At 36.0% G+C, this 19,041-nt stretch overlaps 2 protein-coding genes across 3 annotated transcripts; one reads left to right on the top strand and one right to left on the bottom strand.

Annotated features, from left to right (window-relative positions):
* The first annotated feature begins 353 nt into the window (after positions 1-353).
* LOC110463632 (slit homolog 2 protein-like) lies at positions 354-8,932 on the top strand. Its single transcript, XM_021518415.1, has 2 exons — positions 354-519; positions 2,434-8,932. The coding sequence occupies exon 2, from the start codon at positions 2,446-2,448 to the stop codon at positions 3,985-3,987; it is 1,542 nt and encodes a 513-aa protein (XP_021374090.1). The 5' UTR covers positions 354-519; positions 2,434-2,445; the 3' UTR covers positions 3,988-8,932.
* Positions 8,933-9,687: 755 nt separating this feature from the next.
* Positions 9,688-17,409, bottom strand: LOC110463620. Of its 2 annotated transcripts, none has more exons than XM_021518388.1 (2): positions 17,033-17,409; positions 9,688-15,900 (listed from the first exon to the last, which is right to left on the bottom strand). In XM_021518388.1, exon 2 carries the CDS (start codon positions 15,891-15,893, stop codon positions 14,712-14,714), a length of 1,182 nt encoding a protein of 393 aa, XP_021374063.1. In that variant the 5' UTR covers positions 15,894-15,900; positions 17,033-17,409; the 3' UTR covers positions 9,688-14,711. The 2 variants fall into 2 exon arrangements, with proteins under 2 accessions (XP_021374063.1, XP_021374064.1); XM_021518389.1 differs by lacking the exon at positions 17,033-17,409 and adding an exon at positions 16,778-16,946.
* Between the last annotated feature and the right edge of the window lie 1,632 nt (positions 17,410-19,041).

The following is a 19,041-nucleotide window of genomic DNA, read 5'->3' as shown; positions in this document are numbered from 1 at the left end:
ATCAATTCTGCAAAAGGTAATTATTGACATTGTTCTTGACATGAGTTTACGAAGCGATTTCCATACTTTATTCATTTTGAGGAAAGTTATGAGCCCATTACAAAATATATAGCTTAAAGTGCGGTGCTTATATTGGAAAGAAGCTTTCACTGTGTCATGTGATGTATGGGGGAAAAAGAGTGTTTGTGGATGAATAACAGTATATCAAAATATTAAAGTGCCGTGTTTGTAGTTGTACTTAGTGTGTAATACAGATTTAAATGAAATATCCTCTCATAACGCGTCAAATCAAACTGACTGGATATTTAAACTCCCCATCGTGAGCCCCTTTCCCTATAACCGGAAGATGTCGCCATTTTATTGATTGACTCAGTGGTAGAATAGCATTGTAGTTGTATTTCCCCATGTAGATACCAGGCATCACGTCATATTTCCAGCATCCACCAGCGAGATAGATCACGTCCGGAGATCTGTCTGTACACCAAGATACACTTTTAATCAACCTTCAGGTGTGCACAGGTGAGTCGTAGATACAGGTGTGTGCCGTGTGTGTGTACCGGTATCGGGTAATGTACCTGTGTATGAACAGATATGTGAGAAAAATCACTTGGATATATTGCTCAATATCTGTCCATGTATGGATATCGATTTGAATGGAACGGTATCTCATTATGGAATAGGCCGGTCCGGCAGTATGTAGTTTGTTTGATATTAATATTATTGGAATATTGTTTTCTGTTTTTATATCCACATATATAGAAGCCAGACACATCGTTATGCATAATGTATAAATACAAATATTGCAAAACTACTGGTATATTCATATGTGCGGAACGAGTTTCTAACAATATATATCGATGTTATCTTGCATGGTGGTGGTGTCACAGCGTAACGTTGTTTACTAAATGGAATTGCCGGTATCTTGTTACACTAGTTTGGGGACATTTTTTTAGTTATGGCTATTGTACAGGTGTCACACATATATCCGACATGTCTGTACGCATGCCCAGGGGTCTGTATTTAGGTTGTAGCGTCTGTCTCACTGTTCCTTTTATATCATTCATAACGTGACAAAGGTCAGGTACAATACTATATAGTACCAATGCCCTGAGCCAGGAATAGTACGTACCGTATATGATAATATTCTTTCTACAATGAACATTATTGCTTATTTGAAGTAGGTGTCATGCTCATGTTGCTTTTCGTTCTATATTTTTATTGAAGTGTCGAACGTCGGCCCCAGTAGTCAGTACACATTTAGATAAAATAAAACAAGAGTGATGTGCCAAAACCAGTAAATACTAGTTAATTGTGACAAAACGACACAGGGGTCGCTTTGATTGTTGTCTAAGTATAAACAAACCTTGTGTTTGGATGTTTTTATTGACTTTGTATAAATAAAACCAAATCGCCGAAGTCATATAATTTAAGGTACCACACCCAAGGCGTATGAGTTGTAGTAGTTAAAGTTCAATCATACAACACATGCTGGTATCCACTATATATTAGGGTTTAAAGTTCCATTGTCACCCAGCTAGCTAAAGGCCTTCCCATGTAATGTGATAAAATGTATCAAGAAACTCGTAATGGACCACGAGCTCATCCATGAAGCATTTAAAATATTTCTGGTAATGGAAACCCCGAAACTCTTTTCCCTTTGGGAATGGGGTATCTTATCTTTCAAACCAACCATTAAAAAGTCTGTGCCTGGCAATCCGGGATGGAGCCTCCATTCACAGTTGGTGTTCTATACTATAATGTCCATTTCAGTGATACCGCTTGGCAACACCCCACTTTGAACGTCCGCCGAGATGAGGAAGGCAATATGTTCTGTCCCCAGGCCGGGACATATCAAAGACCTTAAAAATAGTAGTTGTTATTCCCTGCTTAACGTTCAGCATTTGCGTAATGGCAACAACTGGTTCACCCGTTGTCAGTATAATGTGACGGGGACGGAAGGTTCAATGAGATAGCACTACTATAAAGTCGGCATGAGATCCGCGCTATCACAAGGAGGCAAATTCACCAACATACCCTGTCTCCGACACACATACACACATGCACACTTACACAACACACTTGAAGGTACGACCTTAAATAACAATATAAAACCTAACTAAACTAAAACAATTACAAGTAAGCCTTACAAAGATCGTAGGTACCAATGGGTCTTTTGTGTCTGTATTCTTATCATATGAGTTGTCACAGAGAGTTTCTTACTTTAGGTCTGTTTTTTATCTCTATGTAATGATAGTGTATGGCAACTACCACAAATAATACATTAAGCAATAGTCGATTTATTATCTTTTTATTATTATTATATTTTGTAGATGTAAAAATAATTTTAAGACTGAATAAATTAAAAAGAAAATGTACCGATTTCGGGCAAAGTGAAACAAAACATACACTTTTATAATGTTCAATTGCTTTCAGACCCAGGGAAGCATGGCGACTGTATTCTTACTGACGTGTCTAGCAGCACTCTTCGGCCTTTCCTCGAGTGTAGTCCTTAGCTGTCCCGGAAGTTGTGATTGCGATCTAACGAACGGTAAAGTCGAAAATTGTTCCGGAGTAACAGACTTTCCGGAAAAATTCCCGAACGCGTCCTTGATAAAAACATTATGTATAATAGGAAACAATCTGACTAGTCTCACTACAAGACTATATATCTTTAAGAATCTTGAAACTCTGCAAATTACTAGTAGCGGTGTTGAAATGGTAGACAATGATACTTTTCAAGGAATGGACAAATTAAAGTGGATTATGATGAACAAGAATTTGTTCGAGTTCGTAAGACCCGGGACCTTTGTTGACCTACCAGTGCTAACCACATTAGAACTGCCAAACAACAATATATCCACGTTGGACGCCCATACATTCTGGAATATGACTAATCTTAAAATACTAGATCTGTCGTATAACAAGATAACTGTCATATATTCTGACAGCTTTGGACGTCTTCCCAACGTAACAGTTCTGGACCTAGGACACAACCAATTGGCAACAGTGCCGAAGAGAATTCTACAAAACTTTCCGAGGTTATACGCACTCACTCTTTCCGGAAATCGTATCAAGACCGTGAACGCGTACGATTTTACCCACTGCCTAACCCTCAGGTCATTGTATTTATCGGATAATCAAATTTCGATATTAAGCGACAAAGCATTTGTTGTTAACGAAACCGGAGGCAACCAATCCTTGAAGATCAACTTCATCTTTTTAGGAGACAATAAGTTGACCGAGTTCCCACCGTTAAACAACTTAAATCGCCTGCATGGTATTGTTTTAAGTGGCAATATGATTGACTCTATTCCCTCCGACGCAATGATCGGATTTCCAGGTCTTCTTCAATTTAGGATGTCTTATAATCTCAACCTGACAGATATACAACCAGGTGCTTTCCGAATGTTAAAATTGCTCAAAACAATACATATGAATGGTAACAAAGGCTTGCAAAGTCTCCCGGATGGTTTATTCCAAAACCAGAAACAATTACATACACTATTTCTAGGCAACTGTAACCTTACAACTTTCCCGGAAAGTCTTGGGAACTGGGACCACTTGAAAGTGTTAAACCTAATAAACAATCCGCTCCACTGTGACTGCGCGCTGAAATGGCTTTCAAAGCCGCATGCTTGGAATCAGCCTGCGAACCAAAACGTAATATCGCAGCTGATGTGCGCAAGTCCGCCAGAGTTTAAACATAAGAGTGTGTGGGATCTTAATGACGATACTTTACCTTGTGTTGACCACACGGAAGTGTCCAATAGGATCACGAACGGTATTATATTCGCAATTGTCGCGATAGTGTTGATTGCGATTGTTGCTATCATCCTCCGGTTCCGCCGCACAATGGTTTTGCGGTGGAGGTACTACCGTTACGCACGCCAGACAGATGACGTTCCCTTTACTGTGGACAACGAGTACAGCGACTACCCGTCGGGAGACCGGAAGCTGAGGATGAGCGACCTTGAAAGGGACATGTGACCGGGAATGTTGTCTTAGCTACGTATTAAATTGGCATGAAATTGTACTGGTAACCCGTCGGGGTTCAACATTCTGGTATTGGAAATTATGAATAATTTTATTCTTAACCCTATAATAAATCTAACTGATTTATTACACAACACTACAGACAACAGCAAGGTATAATAAACCTTTAAAAAGATCAAAACCACATATAAAGTTAACAAAGAAAATCTCATAGTCTAGCGAAGAAAACTTGGCTATTTGTAAATTATTATGAGCCCTGATAACAACTTGTAGGGTTGATACTTTTTTTTGTAAATATATTATTCCTGCTAAGTATGGTAAAACCAGCTTAACAAAAAAAGAAGGGATATATTATAATGCATGCATGACCCAGTAATGTACGTTATCCAAATCTGACTGAATAGCCAGACGAGAACAGTGTGATTGGTATTTATACTAGCAACACGTACAATATACCACAGAGAAACCTCATAACTCCAGGGGTTACTTCATGTTCTGTTAGGAGATGGTTAGAGAGCGTGACTCCTAGAGGTCCGAGGCTGACCATAGTAGGATACCTTACATTATCAGATCAATGATGCATTTCACTGTCCGTATACCAGTGACCTTTACCAATTTAAACAGGAAAACTAGGCAGCAAATAGCGCTTTTAGACTGTCGGCAAATTACAAGCAGTGGACATTTTTAGTTGGGTGAATTTTAAATCAGACACAAAGTGCACTTAGAAATCAGTGCAGCTAGTTTATCAGTGGTATTTAGGCCATACCGATGTGTATACTATACATTGGAACTACATTACAGCCATCAGCAAGCACCTCTATTCATGTGCGTTATAATGAGAATATTGTCATCGGAGGAACTATTGCTTATCGTTATATTCATTTGATAAAGACTGAGACAAAACTCCCACCATTTACTATATTCCAATACATCATTTGTGTGTTATTTCAGTATAGATAGTTGACGAAATGTGTCCCTGTAAGGAAACTGGTATCGATAACAGCACCTTTTTCATCACGAGTGCTATGTTTCGAAATGATGTATGTCTAATGGATATTTCAGTCCATTCTGCTATCTTGCTATCGAGCGTTTTGCTAAAGCCTTGCTAATCTTCTCGGAATCTACTTATTTTTTGCATTAACACTAGCTATCGACTCACAAACAGTGAGCTGATGTCGTCTATTACAGTGGTGTAGACGTAAACGGTATTAATAGCATTTTTTCTGTTCTAAGGCGTCAGTTGCATATTCGATGATGTTAAACCATTGTAAACAAGCAACATAAATCACACATTTTGATTAACAACTGTTTTATTGAATACGCTAAAATTAAGTCATTAAGCAAGGCTGACTTTTAACTTGAGTTTGTAGCTTATGGCATTATTGAAATAATAGACATATATCAGATCTGTAAAGGTTATATACTCAGAAATTTTAGTAAAATAAAGACATGCAAGTGTGTACTTTTTAAAACCCAAATACGCTGATCTCTTACGAAAGAACATTAATATAATTTTTCTTTTATTCTCCAGGCTACGCATTCTAACATTAACCAAGTATGACATTTGTATAAAAAAGCATCCATGTTCCAGAACCAATCTACTATAGATGTGTGTTTACTTGTATATGGTTCCAGAACCAATCTACTATAGATGTGTGTTTACTTGTATGTGGTTCCAGAACAAATCTACTATAGATGTGTGTTTACTTGTATGTGGTTCCTGACCCAATCTACTATAGATGTGTGTTTACTTGTATGTGGTTCCTGAACCAATCTACTATAGATGTGTGTTTACTTGTATGTGGTTCCAGAACCAATCTACTATAGATGTGTGTTTACCTGTATGTGGTTTGATTGTCGCCCCTTCGCCGTTGGTATGTGCTAAAAGGATAGTTTACTTTTTATTTTATGAACGACACCTACAGTCACCATTGAGATGGTCTAGTATGTCTTGCTCAGCTTTGAAAGACAAAAATACATAAACTACACAATTTTTATTTTTCGCTCTATATTATTCGATGTTTTAATTACAGAAGTTTACAACCTTCTCTAGTATATGTTATGTTAGCTTTGTTGTGGTGACAATAATGATCGACGCAAAAGTTCAAAATGCTAGTTTTTAAAAAAATGTCTGACAATTTGTAAATATATTACTATATTTTATCTTCGAACGATAATTTTTAATTCGTACTCATGTCGTTTGACTTTTGAATTTTAATATATTTTTACAAATTCACTTGTATACAAGATAGCCGTAAGTATAATCAGGCCTTTAGCAATTGAATTCTTTGTAAATATTTCAATCTACGCAATTTGTTATTTCACAAGGAATACCTGTTGTTTAACAGGGAATGCCGAAAGGAGTTTTACACTTGCTGCTAGTAACGTTTCTTTTTACTACACAGCCTTCAGAGATTTCCTTTACTGATAACCATGTAAAGATTTCCTTTACTACACCACCATTAGATATTTCCTTTAAGTTCGTCCATTAGAGTGTTCCTTTACTGATAACCAGTAGAGGTGTCCTTTACCTGTGGCCAGTAGATGTTTTATTTACTACACAGCCGTTAGAATTTCCTTTAATTATCACCAGTAGAAGTTTCCTGTACTTATGACCAGTACATGTTTCCTTTAATTTTGACCATTAGAGGTTTCCTTTATCAGTAGAGGTATCAAACCCCCATGGCCTATAGTGTCTCCTTCACTTATGACCAGTAGAGATTTCCTTTACTTTGTACCATCAAGAGGACAACTTTGCTTATGATAAAAGGAGGTTTCCTTTACTTACGACAAGTACAGGTTTCTTTCACGTTCAGCCAGTAGCGGTTTCCGTTTAGTGATTGTCTACACAATAATGTAATTTTGTACCATTTTAAGAAAAGATAACATGTCTTTCATTAATCAGTTTGCCAGTGCGGATTTGTTTGCATCATTAGTATTTCAAACGTGATTCATTAGGCACTGCACTTTTACTACATACCATATCGCCTTTTAGCAAGTTTTTATGACGTTTCAATATCGTTTTTGATGTGTTCGTACTATTTTTGTGGAAAATACATTCCCCGTATAATTTAGTTTGTTTTGTACGCGTTTGATCAATAATTGTAAAAATATCTTTATCTTCCACAGGATTAATTGTGATTAAGTTTTTATTATTCCGATATTGATGAGCAACTCTTATATATATCATATCATATATAGTGGTTGAAATATAAAACGTATTGTAGATAATACCACTTCTTCTATATATATATAACTATGTAGGAGGATATATCGATGTATGAGATTTCTTCCATGATTGAACCAATGTTGTTGGTAGGAGTCGCTACATATTTAGTTAAATGAACTGTACAGGTATAGCATGTATTTGATGTTTTGTTGGTATATTTACGTTGCCATCTATGAAATTGTTTGAACAACTTTTACCATGTGTATATTACTAATGTATTAATAATCCTCTATGTAAATGTGTATATGTATACTTTCATTCCACGTGTGACGGGATTTTAAATAGACAGATTTGTTTACCACTCGTGTGCAAACTTGAGCCTGTTACTGTACGCGGTGTTCTGTAATAAAGTTTAGGTATAAAATAGTCGTACAGATTGCAGACACTATAAATGCTACGTTCGAGTAGATCAGGCGGATGATTATTACAACAATCAATTTTATATAACCAATCGGTTAAGATTTTTACGAGATTTGTTTCACCTTGTTTAGTTTCGAATCTCATGTTATTTGATAGTCATAATAATAGTGAGTTTTATGTACATTGTATTTTATAACAACATTGGAACAAATTTTATCAGCTTACAGCATTCACTCTTTTTTGCCCTAAAGGCAGCACAAAGGGGTCTTAAATGATAACAGTATATTCCCGATATTAAACGAAGTGGTAGTTCCATTATAAACTAATTTAATTATAAATAATATTCCAGCATATTGCTGTTTTGATTGAGATGAGTTTTAAACACGTTAATGACACTATACACAGAAGATCTCAGACGAGGCCTTATTATGTAGTGATGAAATTGGAACGAGTGTGTAATCCTCTTCATCATTAACCCAACCACAACCTGCACCAATTTTGCCTTAAAATTATGAGGTCATCCTTTGGTTCTGTGTGACGTCACAGTGGGTGATATAACGGACATTTGTTTGATGGCATTACCTGTTTAACGTTGCGGTTAGTAGTAAAATCAATGTCATTTTCACCGATAAAGGAGGCCGTTTTTCACTTTCGTGCTTGTACTTTATCTAATTAAAGTTCAATAACCGGTAAGTCTTGTTAAATCGTTAATTCTTATTTCTCTTTCAATTTTTGTAAATAGGAACTTAGAAGATCGAGTAGAACACCCAATAACTAACGTTTCCGCCCGTAATTTTGTACAAAAAGTACACTCAAGCTCAGATTTTACTTGTATTACTGTCAATTCTATGTTATGAATTTAGTTTCATGGTCGATCATTTCTGACTTGAAGTGAAAGTGATACTTAACATTTTTCATTGATCACAAATATCCTGTTATACACCGTTTATCGTAGTAGATGTACGTTATGTTCCTGTTTTCGTTTTACTTTTCTGTGAAAAGGTGTTATAAGGACGCTGTTCCGTGTGTGAACAATTAGCCCTCTTGTGTCGTTTGGACGTAGTGTGATCATAACGGTAAAGGACAATTTATGGATAGGGGTTGGAAAAAATCTAACCACACAATGTATGTATAGTGCGGTAAAGGAGGCACAGTAGTGTAGTGATAGGTTGCTGGACTCACTACCGAAGGGTTGCGGGTTCGAGTCACAACACGGCACTGTGTTGTATCTTTGAGAAAGATACTTTACCCCGCTTGTCCCAGTCTACTAAGCTGTTAATGAGTACGTGGTTGGGCAATGCTAGAATTGTTGAATGCTACCGGTAAGCGCCGAAATGGCAGCACCTGCTGTATGCTCCCCAGGGAGTTGAGAAAGATATAACCACGGATAATAATTTGTGAACCGCTTTGAGACGATCTACGAACTAGGTTGTGATAAAGCGGTATATAAGAACCTCGAGTTATTATTATTATCATTGATCTAAGCAGACAGAGTATTTTACGACCCTACTACACAATGTGTCCTACCCACTCTACTGTTGTACGACACGGATGTTTGAACGCGGAAGTTTGACCTATTTGACCTAAGTAATTGTTCATATTTACTATATCGTTGATAAGTACTTTAATAAGTTTGTTATTTGAAGTCATTTCCAAGGATCTCTCATGTGATACACACTGTTTGGTCACAATGTCTTAAATGTACATTGTGTACTGCGTTTTTGCCGTTTTCCTGATCAATCCTTTCCTGAAGTATTTTTCACTTTGACATATATGTTAGTTATTTTGACACCACTTCGTTGCCTAGAACAATTCTTCAATACCAAACCGATCTTGTATGGCAAACAAGCATTGGGGAGATCAGCGTCACATTCTACAAGTTTGTATTATACGCATTGCTGTGTTTCCTTTGTTATTAAACAGGTGATATCACTATCTGCGTAATCTTCATAATTTCAAAGCAACTCAAATTATGCTTATGCGATAATTTGTTCCTGTTACCATTTCAACATAATCAAATTTATGTTTGTATAAACTTGAAATTTTCTGTTTAAAAAATATACAAAGGACATCCGTGAACGTTTTTATTTATGAAAAGGAAATATTTCAAATTGGTAGGTTGGGTCTTAACTGTAATTCATAAACTGTTTTTCATTATTTCAAAAAATATTAAAACCTTTTAATCACGCTCGTCAGCGTTTTTGCGAGCTGTTTTTAGTTTGCCACGCGTGTACTTCGAGTTGTGTTATTTGCACGTGCATGTTCAATGATTGTGTTACACGAGGAAGTTGATTTCCTATAGTATGCTACCTTACGTTTATCGCGTGTACTTCATTGGAACGCTCTAATGAAAGGACCTCACAGGTTGTCATATATGTCAACAAAAGATCTTTCCTCTTAAAACATTGCTATCATGTAATGTGATGCCTATATGTGGCTTGTATAATATTATCAATTTCAATTTGGCCATAGAGGTCAGCATAGTTTCCAGCGTGGATATGGTTGAGTATTTCTGAATATATTACAGATAGGGCAAAATACGTTGCGTGTCACTCTAAGCTGATATTTACGTTTTTTTTTCCAATTATGCTTCCTTTGATATAATGTGCTGATGGTATTCTATTTACATTAGATTTACAATGGTATTCAAATATAATTCACTTAAAGTCTTCATGCTAAATTTGGTTATTACATATTAACTAAAAACTCATATTAACTCAAAATAATATCCCGACTTCACATCTATAAATTCATAAGAAATTGATTAGTTATTACATTGAGGCCTGGATAAACTATGTAAATAAATATTTTTATTTCTATCACGGTACCCGGGTTAATAAAATCAGTATTACTTGATATCTCCATCACAGGGGGCCGTGCACCTCTTGGATCACAATCATAAGTTTTGAATATATGTATTACTTGTACAAGTGTAGTAAAAAGTGTTTGTGTCTGATTCTCTTACATAACAGTAACACGGTGTATTGTGATTGTACAGTAAGTGCTATTTGATTTCAGGACCTGGCTATGGAACACTGTATTTTCCTCCATGGATGATTATACATGAAATATCAGGTTGCAGTCGATATGCGTTTCAGTCCTTTTTGAACCTGTAACGGCGATTGTTTAAAGCAAATTTCGTTTTAAAAGAGTTTGAAGCTGATTTAACTGTTCTACTAAAACTGTACAAGTTCCCAATTACATTAAAAAAAGAGACAACAATTAAAATGTTAATTTAAAAATAACCTTTACTTGGCATCACGAGAAATACATGGAGTTTAATATACACCCGAATACTCCAGGTAACGTACTGCCAACACGGTGGTGGTTATATGTGATGGTAGTTGACAATTTTATTCATATGAATGTCCTTTCAATTTTTGTATACACGAGATACAATATCGTGGAAGTTAGATATAATCCTCCCTCAATCGATCTCTTCTACAAACAGTATATATTCGAGTCAATCATGTTATGATAAGAAAAAACGTATCGTTTGTACGGAATATCTTTCTCATTGTTGTAATTACCATGACAACATAACAAGCAAATACCTTTTTAAGGCTGAAATTGTCATCAAAACATTTAAGAAGCTTTCTACATCTCGACTAAAAAACCTTGATAAAAAGTGGCATACAACACATCTCTACTGACATGTTTAACAGTGTTATGATATACCAGAAATAACAATGTCTTTATGTTCGGTAGGGTATACTTATTCGCGAATGTCTGAATTCGGGATTAGAGCATGTTTTTTTCCCTCAATACTCAATTCTCACGAAATCAAACCGATTTATAGTTCATACTGGGGTGCTCTGATGTGAATGTTAAGATGTTTGACGAGTGCATCACGTCCAGTGACAACCGTCTTGTTTATTGTTATTCGTGACAATTATATATCTTTCGATTAAGGACATTTGCTTTTACTTTAATTGTTTTAAATATATATGGCATAATAAAATTATTATTTAATATCACATTCCATGTTTTGTTTTTACTTTTCGTCCACAGTGTAATACAGTTAGTGATGCAATCTTCACCACAGCATATGATTCAGATCTTCATTGAACCCCTCCTTTTACTTCGATCGATGTTAAAACAGTGTTTAAACCTTTCACAAACATCGTTCACAATCGTATAAAATGATAAACCAAATTAGACGGCTAAACCTTGTTTCGTATTAAAAACGTCACATATTCTCGTGAAAGTGTTGAACCTTGCTGGTTTTGATGTGACGTTTAAGAGATGGTATAAAAAACAGCTATTCATTTGAAATTACAATCGTTGTCTAAATCACAACTGTGTTTTTGTCGTTTTTAGAGAGCAATATTAGGAATTTGAAAAAACAATTAATGCATTAAAATATGAAAGAAAACTACTTTAAACATTATTATGAATTTTCTTGATGCAAATTTAGATACAAATTGCTACTCATGTTTCCCTATATAGACGAGGTTTGTGTTAAGACAAAGAATCCCCTTTGTATTGTTAATGATTAATAAAGGATATTGTTCAATTGCTTACTCAAAACTGCTTAAGTGATTCCCCCAGGTCGAACAATTATCTTCAAATTGTTGAAGTTGGTCAGTACCATTTAGATCCTAAAAAACAACTAACCAAACTGACAGTAAAATACTTAAATAATTTAATGTTATTCCTTATATTTAGGTAAAAGCCAATACATATAATAAAATTTCGTATTACTCCGTACTGATTAATTTTCATCATTCAAAAGTGAATTTGTTTAGTATGACAGTTTCGAGAGAAGTGTTGTAAAATCCCTCCTGCATAAAATACGATAAATACGGCAAAATAAAGAGACAAGTTTAATGCGTTTTAAAATCTTTTATAAGCATTCCAGCTCTCTTGTGAAGCGAGTGTCACATGTACATGACGCATAGAGTTACACACCTATCATAGTTACCCGATATACCATGGTAAAAGGGGCTCCTAAGAGGGTTATCCGACATATTGTCATGTTTTGTCTTATATTTGAATTAGATAGATCAGTGGAAATCTGCATATGCTTATCGAATCACACATATTTGTTTCTTTGATCGGTCAAGTAGCGAGCGAATGGAAATCCCTTAAACGATTGAATTATATGCGATAGAATAACTATTGCACTTGCTATTGTTAGATAATGAGGTGTCATTAAAAACATAATTAATGCATAATCGCTTCAGCGGAACGTAAATTTCTGTGAACGCGCATCCCACCTGTGTACATGACGACTGAAATGTGAATGAGAAAGCCTGAGTAAAGAACACATTTAAGTGACAACTTGACATTGGTATGTACAGCCTCATAAAAACACTGAAGTCGTGAACAAAGTATGTTCCTCACAGTCTCATAAAATGATGTGCATATAAACATGCTTATGACTTGCACTTTCTTCCGTACAGATGTTTTTGAATTAGTCAAATGTAATGTACATCACAAAGTGTATACTGTAAACTGTGCGATTGTACTTTCGAATGCCGAGGATAACTAATATAGATCCTGGGTAGTTTATGTTACAGTCAAGAAACGTACTTTTATCAAAGTAATATGGACCAATTCAACGTTGGAGTTAAATATGCATATTACGTATGATAATACGTATAATGAATAGATAACAATGCTTCCTGAAGCGATGTGCCCATGTTTTCAACATTTTTATAAATCATGCTATTATAATCAAACGTTTTAGATTGTGATGTTTCAAACAACAGTCTATCAACAAATAATGCATAACAAAAATATAGCTTAGCATGTTAAGGTCGACGGTGTCCACATATCGAAAGACCCCCCAAGAACAAAGTTAAATGGTATCCCTGCCTAGTGTGATCGGGACACAGTAGAGTAGCATGTCGCCCCTCTATGTCACATTGTGTTTGACAACTATCTAACCTTGATCTTTCTAATGTGGACAATGCAATGTTGTCTTGTCTGTATCACTCACATATGGGCCCCGGAGAACACTTTCATCAAAAAGGGCTTCAAATTGATCACCACTTACAATCATCTCAAGCCAATTCTTCTAGAATAATAAGAAATGAAAGAAGTGACCTGAATCCCAAATGTTTCTATGGGAGTAGGAGGCCAATTGTAAACCAACACTTGCTATGTATTGGAAATAGATAAAAACTAAATTGAACAAAAGATGGAAATACCTCTTTATTTCTTGCTACCAACGGAAACTAGTTCAATCGTCGATTTTCACGTACACATTATCATTGCCAACGTCGTACAATATCTGTGCTGACGTCGTGCATCTAATTTTTCCAGTCTTACAGAACGAGTGCTCTTTTCGGACATTATTTTCTTAATAATTTACTTCAAGGAAAGGTGAATACGCTGTACGCACATCACCTTTGGAACGAACTTCCTCTGATCTTGCTAGTAATTTTGCTATATATAAGCAAACGTTGGATAAGTGTTGCAGATAATGTACTGTTATCAAACGTTGGTCAGGAGTTGCAGATAATGTACTGTTATCAAACGTTGGACAAGAGTACAGATAATGTACTGTTATCAAACGTTGGACTGGAGTTGCAGATAATGTACAGTTATCAAACGTTGGATAAGGGTTGCAGATAATGTACTGTTATCAAACGTTGGATAAGTGTTGCAGATAATGTACTGTTATCAAACGTTGGTCAGGAGTTGCAGATAATGTACTGTTATCAAACGTTGGACAAGAGTTACAGATAATGTACTGTTATCAAACGTTGGATAAGTGTTGCAGATAATGTAATGTTATCAAACGTTGGATAAGTGTTGCAGATAATGTACTGTTATCAAACGTTGGAAGGGCCATTGGTACCCTAGCTAACGTTCTGTCCAGATGACTTTGCTAGACAATAACACGGCTGGAATCATAGAGGATTTTATGTAAAAAAGCAAATCTATTCCAAGACACTGTATTGCTCGATTTAAGTGAAAATCAAACAACATTCATGTAAAATATTTGCATATATTGCGACACTGTGCGTATATACGAATCAACAATTTCATAAATTAATGTTTGTCATGTAGCATTTACATGAAACAAGAGTCATAAATAAATACATATTGGGTTACGTATTATGTATAACCGCTTATCAGAACAGTTGAATTGTTGAGTTATTGAGAACAGTCTGCCGGCTCATCTATGCTGTAACTTTACTGCCTGATCATAGGAAGGCGGGGCCTCCATTTCGTCGCTGTAGGATGGAGCAGATGGCTCGGTTCGTGTATCATTGTCAAGCGTCTGATATTGGGTAGCAGACGGGACAGATGTTAGAGGGTGATTTTCACGTTTATAAACGAATCTGATCAGTGAGTTAGATCTACGTGTTATGTAAACCAGATATCCTGTTATTAGAAGTCCTATAACCAAGGGTACGATCAGAAATATAGCAATGAACACCGAAGAACGCCGTAAACACACTGTTTTGACGTCGAAGTCAAAATCATCAGATTCTGGTACGTAGACCACAATAGATCCGTCTGCATTATCTCCCGAGAGGTCGACGTGACACTTCAGGGACTTGTGGCAAACTTCTGTTCCGTCTCCTAAAACGAACACTGCACGGTTTATATTGAATGTGATACTAGCACTCAACGGGTGGCGGTTATGATTGGTTAAAACTATGTAGAACTCGTCAGTGAGCGCGACACTGTAGGTTAGTCTAGTCCTGGAATGGGATGGTGATTTACATAACTTTGTACGTACAGTCTTTTTGTATGTCCCGGGGTCATAGTTATCCTCCTTCCACGAGCTGAATTTGGAATCACCTTTGATGAGATACAAATCCCCGTCATTGTCCCCACAAATGTCTATTTCTATTTTGGAGCCAGAAAGCAGGTAAAATCCCCAGTATTCATACCTATTCCTGACAACTACTGCCGTCTGATTGATGGTGTGTTTCACCTGTCTTGTCGACACAATAGGTGGTGATGGTAGGAGGTACGTATTAACAGGAAATGTTGTATCAACTATTACACCCTCACAAAAGGACGAGTGAATCCCGTGTGTCAAAGGGATCATATCTGAAGGGCTGGCGGGGATGGCAGTAGGACCATATTTCCCAAATCCGACAGCCAAACCTGTCACTAAAGACAAGACCGCAATCCATCCCCAAATTCTGAATATCCTGTGGAAGTTATTCTTGCCTCTGCATCCAAAACACAGACCAAGACACAGACAGCATCGCTTAAAGTCGTCACAGGTTAGTGGTGTGCCTGGCGTGTCGTTGTGACGGAAGTGAGTAGTAGATACGTATGTGTGATTACTGCTGTATCCTCCACTACTACCACCAGAACAGGTCCCACCGCCGTGAACCATGGTCAACCTGACAGCGAAATATATCATTGTATCAGTTGTTAAAACATAAACAATCAGTATAGGATATATTGATTTTTGATGTTGACATGTAAGTTTGATTGATATTTTCATAAGCATTATGAAAGGTAAAAATGAAAAACACTGTATATAACAGCATTGAGGAGACATTGTAAACAAAACAAAAACAATGACATTATTGGCCCCCGTCCCCGATAGGAATTAAAAGTTATATTCCTATCCCTAAACATAAATCCTAGAAATCGATCACGAATCAAGGCAAATTTGATATTCATAACAATGGAATCGTTTGTCAGTATAACGAAAGTAATATTTATCATTATGGGATAAGACGTTCCAAACCATGCAAAATCAACATTGATAATTTACAATGTATTCATATATGTTTTCTGTTGTTAATGATTTTGTCAAAAATATATACCAGTATTAAAATCCCATTTACCAAATAAGGACCTCGTTAGAGCGTATGATATACGTAATGAATAAGCAACAAACAAAAAAGCATGATGTGACTCAAATACATTCATTTTGTATACATGTTTCAGGTTAAAACAACATACATATCAGTGGCGGATCCAGAGACCTATCTGGGGGGGGTTCCAAATTTCCTGGGGGGGTTTCCATGTAGGGAAAAATTGAGGAAAATGGTGAAAATACATGATTTTTAAAGAAAATTCTCAGGGTGGGGGATTTTCCTGAAGCCCAAAAAAACCCTCTGGATCCGCCACTGCATATATCTCATTATCTAGGGTATTCATATATAAAAATTTCCTACGTATGAAATGTTTAGCTAAGTATAGACATATATATATTTTAGTATAAACAGCATACCTATATCAGTTGAACCATGTATATAAACAGCCTACCTTAGTGTACAATTCCTATGAACAATGTATATAATTCATTATATACAGTATATATTTCTCAGTACAAACTGGTTAAACGCTATGCTATTTATAGCATGTACTCATTCAGGAAGAATATTTCGGCCATTGCATGACGACAGTCTATATTTAGCTTCACAGTACAGTATGTAAAGAACTATGTGTACATCTTATGCATATGACTACAATTCACAGGTATATCAAATGGTAACACATGTCCAGATAAGGATTACATACCTGTGTTGATTGTTGTCACTTATATCACAATAAAGCGTAGTCCACTTCAGGTGGTGTATACCATAACGTGTGAATCCTTCTCCACCGACGTGTAGCCTTATCCTCCCCACTGGATATAACTTTATAAACTGAGTACACCGGATCTGGTGGTAAACATGGCCGCTTTGTTGACGCTATTCACTGGCGGTTAGTTGTTTTGTATGACTGGTTAGCTTGTACACACGTTTGGAAATCGATTTTGTTATAAGGAAATACCAACGTTACCGTAACTACGATCTGGTAACTAACATTTTAATACTGAGAATGTGTTCAATAGAAACCGTAAACAATGAACCTCCTATATAGTGACACAAATGTCGATGATACTGACAGGCTAAACGTACATAGCATACATCGCTTTTGTCGGTCTCGCTTGACTAAGAAGCTACATGTATTTGTATCACTACACCTAGTCATATAACGCAGTATCTTTTAAGCGTAACGATCTTTTAACCATTAACATATATGGGGGAAACTTATACTCGCTATAACAGAAATATTGTAGTGAAATAGCAAAACAAGTCTACCGCGTTGTTTATAAACAACGACAGTCCGAAAAAGTCACAGGTGGACAAAAGACGGTCGGTACAGGATGCAAGTGATACACCTGATTAGATAGTGGAGGAAACGACCATTTTAGGTTACATATACCATTGAATATGGACACTTTATACGAGAGTAATATATCTAGCAAACAGATAATAGTGTTTATAATTAAACCTCACTGAATCAGCTAACAGTTTTCTCGACATCATGACCAAACTATAGTATTGTTTGTTTATTACATATACTAGTAGTGTAATGTTTTACGGGACGTATTATTATTGCTACTTTACCGCTTTAGGAATACATTTCCTGTTGATCTTGAATTGATTGTTGATAACAAGACACCAATGTGTCTGAATCTCTCCTGTGTATAATTCAATATTTGTTTCACGCCCACGTCACAACATCCAACCCGATGCGCTATGATGCTTCTTGGGTTTCTGTTTTTTGTAATTAAACGTTATGTCCCTAATGCAATCACCTGCGTTTCGTAGCAGAATTGATTCATGTTCACAGATTCCAATATTTCAAAACATTATAGCGGGAAAATATTGTTTTAAAACGGGAAGGATCTGTCTAGTTATTGATCTTGACGAGAAGAGAGGAGATCGTATTAATATTGATGGCTGAAACTGTGTATTTTTGTCATAAGTGATCATGAACAATTGGTTTTATAAACAGCTGACCTAACATTACAACAAATGCTGATGCTCGTCAGTTCTCTAGCTACAATATATGGATGATTTCATAAAGCATGTGATAGACCTACCCGTACGGTCATACACTGAAAAAGAGAGCTCATTACACCAGTGTCATATTCTTTACATGGGTAACCTGTTTGATAAATCCGCAGTACGATCATCTGGTGTACTGGTGATCCTCAGTATTTACAGGAGCTTGATCAGTCGTCAAGATCACTGTTCTCAGAGACAATGATCCTGCAAATTGTAAATGAGTTTTGATTGGGTATTTTTTAATTGAAGTGATTTTAAAATTAAAGTTAAACTATTCTTTAATAATTCATCATTATTAAATTCGTTTGCCATTTTGGCTTCTGGAAATATCGTTTTCATGATACTCCTATGCCTTTGCCTGCAAAAAAAAGAGTTAAGATTGTACGAGACATTCCTAAAGCGCTTAGCAATCATGTTGCTGCACCAGTGTTTTATTCTTGTAGTTCTGTTGATTCGGATTACTGTGATTTTGATTATTTACAATTGTACATGTATAAAAGTTCGCACTTGTGCTTATATGTGTCTCTAAAGTCGTGCTTTCGTTTTTTAGTGTTGTATTACGTACGATCTATATAAATGACAATGACGGCATGACATCGCATGTGTCGAATCAATTGAAATTATCACAATTTATGTAAGAGTTATCACCCTTGAATCATCATCAAGTTTGTTTGCTAAAGATTTTAGTGA

This window comes from Mizuhopecten yessoensis, unplaced genomic scaffold (genome assembly GCF_002113885.1).
Source record: "Mizuhopecten yessoensis strain PY_sf001 unplaced genomic scaffold, ASM211388v2 scaffold10919, whole genome shotgun sequence".
Taxonomy (NCBI): Eukaryota; Metazoa; Mollusca; class Bivalvia; order Pectinida; family Pectinidae; genus Mizuhopecten; species Mizuhopecten yessoensis.
This window is presented reverse-complemented; position numbering and strand designations above follow the sequence as displayed.